The sequence below is a fragment of the Eublepharis macularius genome, chromosome 4 (genome assembly GCF_028583425.1).
Source record: "Eublepharis macularius isolate TG4126 chromosome 4, MPM_Emac_v1.0, whole genome shotgun sequence".
Taxonomy (NCBI): Eukaryota; Metazoa; Chordata; class Lepidosauria; order Squamata; family Eublepharidae; genus Eublepharis; species Eublepharis macularius.
Window position 1 is genome coordinate 45,958,573 of NC_072793.1, and position 8,726 is coordinate 45,967,298.

The 8,726-nt window shown below is 44.7% G+C and overlaps 1 protein-coding gene across 1 annotated transcript in view; it reads right to left on the bottom strand.

Moving 5' to 3' along the window:
- LOC129327573 (dynein axonemal heavy chain 9-like) overlaps positions 1–7,904 on the bottom strand; it is a 262,554-nt gene extending 254,650 nt beyond the window's left edge. The window contains exons 1-2 of the mRNA XM_054976327.1: positions 7,512–7,904; positions 1,159–1,355 (exon numbers count right to left, since the gene is read on the bottom strand). Of these exons, the coding sequence (XP_054832302.1) occupies positions 1,159–1,355; positions 7,512–7,904 (590 nt within the window). The remainder of the gene's footprint in view (positions 1–1,158; positions 1,356–7,511) is intronic.
- Between the last annotated feature and the right edge of the window lie 822 nt (positions 7,905–8,726).

An 8,726-nucleotide genomic window follows, 5' to 3' on the forward strand; every position in this document is an offset into this window, starting at 1 on the left:
ATTCATCCCTTGATTTCTACAGACATTTTCTTGCCTTTAGTTTTCACTTCAGGGTTTTTTTTGCTTTCTCCCAGGGTTTTTCCAGTTCTTTTGAGACTACATTTACCTCAATATTTTTCTAGAAGCCAATTTTGAGTGATTTTTTTCCTCACCTGTAGAGTTTCTTTTGGTTTTGTTTGTTCCACCCACTCCCACCTACCTCCAATCCACTTTTTGATAACTGGACATTTGTCATCATCAAACCACTTCTTCTCTTCCTCCCTCCCCCACTATTCTAGTTTTGTTTTGTCTTTTAAAAAATAGTTTTCATAGTATTCTATCAACCTACCATTGTAACAATACATGCAGTAGATTCTTTGAATTCTCAGCTATCTTTTTTTTTAAGTAAGTCTCTAGCCCCTTCTGTTGCAGAGACATATCCTCTCAATGGAATGGGCTAGACACTTACCTTTTTTTTTAACGGAAGCTGGGAATTCAGAGAATCTGCTGACTGTATTGTTACAATGGTAGGTTGATAGAAAATTATGAAAATGATTTTTTTAAAAAACTGCAAACAGCTCAAAAAGGAATGGGGTGGCCACTTCTGATGCCAGAAAACGCAGCACGGTTTGAAAATCACATAGCCACTGCTGCTCCGGGCTCTATCCCAACAAAAGTCGGTTTGTCCTGCCGGTGCCAGCCTCTGCCATCTAGTTCTGGGTCAGCCCAGATAGGGCTGTCTGGTTTGGACCGGTGGAGGCCTTGAGTATGGGTGGTAGAGTTGCCCCCTATGTGTTCACTTTCGATCTTTTTTAAAACTCAACCTCTATATCGATATCATGTTATAAGCATGAGCATTTAAAAGGGAGGGTGTTGTTGTGACATCATCGATGATGTTACCGATGATGACTGCACTGTCGCTTGAAAATCCTATTAGGGCACATGCAGAACAAAATAAACCAACTCCACAACTGTAAAAATGCAAAGAAATGGCAGGCGTGTGGAAGAACCATACACAAACTGATTCCAGTGCTTGGGGATCAACTGCTAAGAAAATCAGGAATAAGTTGAGTATGTGGGAAAGTCCTATAATGCAGCAAAAGATCAATTAGCTGCTTCATAGGACAAAGCCAGGAATCCAAGAAATACATGGATTCAGTATCTTTAGAAAAAACTTACATTTCCTCATTGTCAAAATCTATATATTTATCTCTTTCAGAGCCGGCAGGAAGAGGCAGTAAAGTTTTGCCTTTTACTTGACCAGAAACCACAAACACGCTGCTTTCCAGGCTGTAGATGTGTCGGATGATATCCTGAGACAGTACATGTGGCCAGCCGTGATGGTTCTTCTGGTTTGCCAAGAGTGGCACCATAACCTAGAAAAATAACCATTGGGTTTATGTTAAGAATTAACACTTAAAATGAAGCAGAAATTTCACATTCTCTGACTTGTCTTGACTCTCAATTTAGCCAGGCCTTATTAATCACAGCAGGATCTGGAAGGAGCACTTTTAGAGATAGTCCTCTATTAATTTCTAAGTCCTTGTTAAGAGAGATTATTACACTATTAATCATGCTCTGACAAACTGCAAATTCAGTCAGGTAGGAAAGTTGATGAGGAAGAAAGGTACGGACCCATTAAGAAGAGGAGACTAGGTGTTCCATCTCAGTTCCCACATACTCATCACCTATGTTCTTCTACTCAGGGTCTGGTTCTTTTAAGGTAACAAATTCTATTGCTACCTCTTTTTACTTAACAAAGTTTTAACTTATTAAGCATAAGAGGTTGAGTGAGAAGGAACACTTGCAATGCTTGCAAAAGAATCCGTTTCGGTGAGCTAGTGTGATATAGTGTTGGGACTGGGGCTACAAAAACCCAGATTCAAATCCCCACCTGCCATGAAACTTACTGGATTATGTTAGGACAATTACTGTCACTCAGCATAAACTACCTCACATAGTTGTTGTGAGGATAAAATGGAGGGGGGGCATCATATATGCTGCCCTGAGCCCTTGGAGGAAGGATAAAAAATACACTAAATATAAAAAATTACAAGGACATTCTCTTTTCAATGGCTGAGTATTAAAACTAACACTTGCTTCTGTAGTTCCATTGCTAGAATTAAAAAAAGCTGAAGTCTACATTGCAAGAAATGATCAAGAGAGTTAATTTCTCTCATTTGTTTTCATGTTTTCATGAATAGTTTCTTTTCCTCTAGATTTCATGTTGGACAATGAGTTATTTTACTGTAGCATGCACACTCACTAATATATGCAACCTACAGTTCTAATATTTTTGTTTCTCTCTTGAACTGAGTGCAGTCAATGTCTCAAACACAGTCCATGGACAAGATCTCCAAGATAGTGACATCTAATACGGCTTGGGAAAGCAGGGGAGTTTAAATTACATCTGTGCAAATTAGGCATGCCCTACAATATCAGATTATGCTACTTAAAATATAAAACAGGAATCTTTGCAAACTTCAAGGCTTAGGAATGATCACTATACCTGGACACACCAGAATCTGATCTGGGCCGCATGAACTCCTCCAATCTACATTATAAACCCCTTCTGCACAGGCCAATTTCGTCAGTTCCTATACTGCAGCATTTTTTCCGTGACCATATGCACCCGATTTCCTGCCATGAGTAGTCACTTCGGCCACTGTGTGGCTCTTCCATAGCTTTCCTGGGAGTGCTTATACTCTGACTTTTTAAAAAAATCCACTTTGCAGTTGGCTATTTTCTTGTGCATACTCTTTATTCCATTTTTTTGCTACTCCACTCTCTCCCCCTGCTCCCCTGCCACCTCAATGCATTCTGATTGGCTACTCTTGTTTACCTAGCTACTCCCTCTCCCCTCTTTTCCACCCCCTCCTCTTTCCTCTTTTTCTAAAAAAAAACTTCAACTCCAGTGCAGGATAGATAAATCACTGGTTTGAAAGTTCGCTTTTTATTCTTTTGGCTTTGACAAAGGTGGGAATATTGTATAGGGGACTAAATAGTTGGGTATCAGAAATAAAGATTTTAATATCGAGCTTTAGATTCTCTTTTTATTTTCCATGGTGGAGAAACAGATGCTTGGGGCAACAAAGAAGGAAGCAGGAACAGAGCTTTGCCAGTGATGCATCGCTGCTCTGTTAAGATGATCACTTCAAAATAAAATTCCTTTAAAAATATTATTTCTCTTTATTTCTGGGAAAGAATATTTCTTTGTTCATGCGAGTGATCCAAGAACATGCGCGAATCACCACCCTCCACTTCCTCTATTGTTTCCACTGTTTAGCTGGCCAATAGGCAATTTTCACAGTCAATCACATGTGGAGTTCCTTAAAAGGAAATAGAAGAGCACAGGCAAATCAGCAAATCGGGATCAACAAACAGAGGGGTGGAGGGGCTGAAATCCAAGAAATAGGTTGGTCCAGTTCTCCAGCAATGCATCAATTCAGCACATGCAGGAAAAAACGGGAAGGGCTAGCGCTGTGACACCACAAATGACAACATCCATGATGACAATGCAAGCCCTCACGATCCTAACTCATTTTAGCACAGTGTGGACTAAAAAAGAGGTACTACACCGACCACACAGGAGAGGTACGAACGGCCACATACAAGCCGATTCCATGCCTTTCGGTTTGACTTCAGGGAAAGTAAGGAGTTTTGGCCCAGTGCAGAAGGGGCTGTATACTCCAATTGTTACTTTATAATTCCCTTCCACTGCACTCTCCAACAGACTGGAAGCTCACTGTTAATGAAGGAGGGTAAAGTATTCACAGAGTCAATTAGTCTTCTGGACTCTGGGATCACTATGAATACACTAAATTTCAAATACAGCAAGTATGTCATGTAGGTGGAAATAGCATACAAACTATGGATATGTTATCATGTGTAACAATAACAATCACACACATTTCTAATTTATTAAGGGATACTGCATTTGACTCGTAGTACAGTCATAGCCCCACACATGCCTAATGTACCTAATTACTTAAGCATAGTAAAACATTCAGGAGCAAGCCACAGGACTCTCCATTCCCTCTCCCATCTCCTCCCTTCTACAGTGCAAATTTCCCCCTCAGCCTTAATTGCAGGTAAGCATTATATTAGGACCAACATTAACACAGTTAAAACTAATCAGAGTTCCTACTTAACCAGGATTGGAAAGCCCGACTTTCTGGCTAGTCACAACCACAATTAGCATCATTGCCAATGTAATAACTGTGTTTAAGAACTATGGAGAAAATTCATTCTCCCGGAGGGTGAAGGAAAGAGAGTGCAACCTCACAGCCACATCTGATTTGCTTAAGCAAAGAGAAGTGTTACCAGCCCTAACATGTATATGAAAATGTCAAGAGTTTACAAACATTAGGTTTATCAAAAGTAACCCTGGTGATCAAAAAGGTTGAACAAAGAAGACCGACCTCGTGTGTACAATGGATATAACAGGGTCAATATAAAATAAAAATAAAAATGTATTAAATTGCAGAATCTTTAATCAATTTTAAATAATAAAAACTGCCCCTAAAGGGGAACAATATCCAAGCCAATGTTAATTGCACAAATATGGAAATATCCCTCTGAGGATGCGTGGATGAGGGAAAAAAACGAAGTGTTTATTTGTACAACTGCCAGGGGCAAAACAGGGGTAAGATATATGGATAAACAACAGAAGGGAACTGCTTCCTCTAGGGACTGTAAGTGCTCTCGCCAATGAGCTCTCTTTCTCATTTCCCCTGCCTCTGCCCAGCAGAAACTTGGTGCAGTAGAAACTGGGAAGAGGCAGAAGATGGAAATAAGGCAGCAGACTTGGAGTGAGAAATTGACAAGCAGAAACTGGAAGGAGGAGCTGCTTGGTCCCTGCTTTTTGAATCAATACCTAGACTAGTCAATAGGGCTGTGACTTCTTCTCACTCACACACCTCCGCCCTGAAATCACTTGCCTGGGTAAGGCAAGCTCTTCACCTTCCTGCTCTCCAGATAAAGAGACACTGCCAACACCTTTTCTGGCACTGTCATCAATTGTAATTAACCTTCTGGCCTCCTTTCCTCGTAATCATAGATGTATAATGAGCCCTAACTGGCTCCATTCCCCCATCCCATAGTCCCACAGATGAGAAGCAAACTACTCCCAATGAAAGCATAATTAATATCTTTTTATTTTGATTCACTGCACAGTTAAGCAAAGCAGAAGATTGCATGAATGTGTAGCATGCAAGGACTTCTGTACATTCCTCTGGCGAACATACCACCAGCCCTGGTTGAGGGAAATTGCTCAGTAAGGAGATTGTGTATTTTGAGAGGAACACAGCTCCAAATATGAGAGGAACACTTGTGTAGACAGAGACCATTAAGAAAGTTACAGCACAATTGCTTCATTTTCAAGCTTAGAATGAAAGTAACCCCCAATTCCTGTATCCAGAGCAGACAGAGATCTGATACATGGAGCCAATATAACAGCACACTAAACATTAACAACCCTTATACTTGAAAGATTTACACAGTACAATAGCAACCACAGTGCTCATATGGGGCCAAATAAAATTGATTTGCAGACATGAGGCAAAGGGAGGGGGAGGATAAACATATGAATCTGACTTATAAAAAGTCAGGACAGTTGACCCATTCAAAACAACCATTATCTATTCTGGCTGGCAGTAGCTTTCCAAGGCTGGAGGTAGCAAGGTGGTGCCCAGCTACCTGAGAGAGTTTTACTGGAGCTGGTGGAGGGATTCAACTTAGATTCCTATACAAGCAAACCATATGCCCTCTCATGGAGGTATGGTCCCTCCCTTCTGTTGATGAATGTGCAAAGTGATTGGCATTACCCACATTTCCTTGTTTGCGGTTTTGGGTTTTGCATTCCTGTTCCTCAGCAACTTTCTAATGAATAAAATTGAACCACCTCTTCTTAAAATCTTTGTTTTAAAAATTGTATAGCCAGTTGGTACTTTATTACCAGCAAATAAACCAGTAATTTTAAAAGAGAGATATCCAAAACCAATTTTTACATCAGTAACATTTTCTTCCTACCATGGCCATTTGCAGACAGTGATTTTATCAGCATTGCAAGAATGTGAATGTTGTTGTCTTCAGGGTACCTTTACCTGCCCACAAGCTGCTGCATCTTTATCTAGAGAGAAGGTGCAAATCAGCAGGGGATGAAATCTGAACCTGCTTCAGCTTATGCAAGGAGCTGAAGTGCTTGGATAAAATACGACTGCTGGGCTATAGAGAGAGCAGGGAATTCTCACATTATACTGTTCCTGCTGGCAAGGCTGGGATATATTGGAAGGAATTCTAGGTGCTTTCTGGCTGACCGTTCGCCTGGCTCTGTTCCTTCCTTCTCAAGGTTAAATTATCCGTATCATTAGAGTTTCATAACTGCAGCCTGTGAGGAAGGCCTGATATGGATTAGGGGCCTGTGGACATGGTGATCTTCCCTTGTTGAAAATACCTCACATAGGCTGCTTAATGCCCCAGTAAGGAAAAATAAGGCACGACACGGGTGCATCCCATCCCCCCCTCAGCCAGGGCTTAAAGTAGCTGGGATAGGGAGAGGTTTTGACAGGCGAAATAGTGCTATGGAGAGGGGAACAGTAAAACAGCCCCCCCCCCCAGCACCATGCCCCCACTTGCCATCAGCTGCTTATTAAGACCAAATCACACATCGGACACTCCAGCCAAGGAAATCCAGTGTCATATGCAATCCAGCTACTCAGACACGTTAAAAGGGAGATTTTGAAGAAGCCTGCAGACCCGAAAAGGCCTGCTGTGTGGGAGCTCAGGATGATCACTCGAGAGCAAAAGAAGACACTACCAGCTTGAGGTAGTGGTTTGCACCTCGGACGAGGACCTGGAGACCCAGGTTCAAACCCCCATTTTGCCATGCAGCTCACTGGGTGACCTCGGGCCAGTGACTCTCTCTCAGCCTCACCTACCTCACAGGGCTGTTGCTGTGAGGATAGCATGAAGGGACACAGAACAATACATGCTGGAGGAAAGGCAGGATAAAAGCATATTAAAGATAAATAAATCCAAACACAGAAAACTGCCTCAGCCTGCCCACTAGTTTGTCTAGTCAGTGTTTGTCTGCCATGACATGTAGTAGTCTTCCAGAGTTTTAGGCAGAGGAGGGTCTTCCCCTCCCGCCAAATGCTGAGATCCTTTAAAATGGAGGTGTCAGGGATCAGACCAGGTATTTTCTGCACGCAAAGCATGCATTGATCTGTAACGCTACTGGTTAGTGGTCTTGTTAGATGCAGCTGGACTGAGGTCTGATATTTCTAAGAGGTGCGAAAGTGGGATTGCCATCCTTTTTTGACAGGGTTCTTGTTCCTTAAACAGCTGCAGGTCAGACCGGGCATTCCCCAAGGAAACTTTGCCTTGCATGGAGTTCCACTGATGGGCCGCTGTAACGTCTGCCCCTTACCAACACTGACTCCACATCAAGAAAAAAGGCGCCCACCTCAGCCCTGACCCCACGCCTGCCCCTAGCAAAGCTGCCCCCGGCCCGGGTCTGTGGGCGGCCCTACCTCCTCCACGAGGGTGGCGAGGTGGTCCAGGGGTGCGGCAGACAGGTCCCCGCACAGCAGGTGCCCCGGAGCGGGCGGGGAACCCAGGGGCCCGGGAGCGGTGCGCAACAGGAAGACCCCTTTGCCAGAGCGGCCGGCTGCAGCCACCGGAGGGAGCTGCTCGACCAGCGCCAATTGGCCCCCGGCGGCCAAAGCGACGAGCAGCAGCCGCTCGGCGGGATCGCCGTCCAGAAAAGCGTTCAGCAGCTGCCGCGCTTCGGGGCTGGCCGCGCAGCGCGCCCAGCGGTCGGATTCCACCCTCAGGCTGCGCGCCACTCGCTCCCCCAGTAGCCGCGCGCGGGGGTCCGACGCCGGGGGGCTGTCTTGCTCCAGGTCCTGCTCCTCGCCCCCCATGCCGGCCGGCCGCTCAAGGCTCCTCGCGCCAGTGTTTGGGGCGGAGCCGCGGTTGCTTTGGGGACGGAGGACGCCGTTCCGCCTGCCTGAGCAGCCGGGGGAGGGAGGCGGCGGCTCGGCTGTCGGAGGGCAGCCGCGATGGGCGGGCGACGTACTCGCTGCTCGCCGGACGCTCAGGCCGGCCTTTTTTGCTTCCCCTTCAGCGACCGGCAAGCGCTTCGCTGTCTCGCACTTTCTGCTAAAAAACTCTGCAGGTAAAAGTTTTGACTGACACCCATCCGCCCCCACGTTCCGGAAACAGGCGTGCAATTTTTACTTCTGCACACGGACCAGATTGGCGCAGAAGAAAAAAAAAGGCGAAAGCAGCTTTGACTCTCGAAAACTCACGCCTTGGAAATCTAGTTGGGTCTCAGAAGGTGTTTCTGGACCCAAATCTGGATTTTCTTGACACTCTCACCTCCCCCCTCCCCCCCAAGAGCCTAAGAAGCCCAAGGAATTGCATGTTAGTAAGTACTAGGATGGTAGAAGCCTGTACTTATGTGTATTACAACACCGCTCGGGGAGTGAGACCTGGCACTATGCAATAAAGCAATGGAGGAGGAGGAGGTAGAATGCAACACCCCAATTCAGTCGGTTCCCCTTCACATGAAAAATTCTATACAAGTAGCAAAATGACACCACAGTAGGAAAGCTTCAAGCCCTTGTGCTAGTTTTTTATTAGGGCATTTTTAAGCATAAGGGAGCATTCCAAAATATGAACCCTCCACAATCCTGTATGTTCAGCATTCTACCACCCTACTGTGTTGGATGTGGAAATGTCAG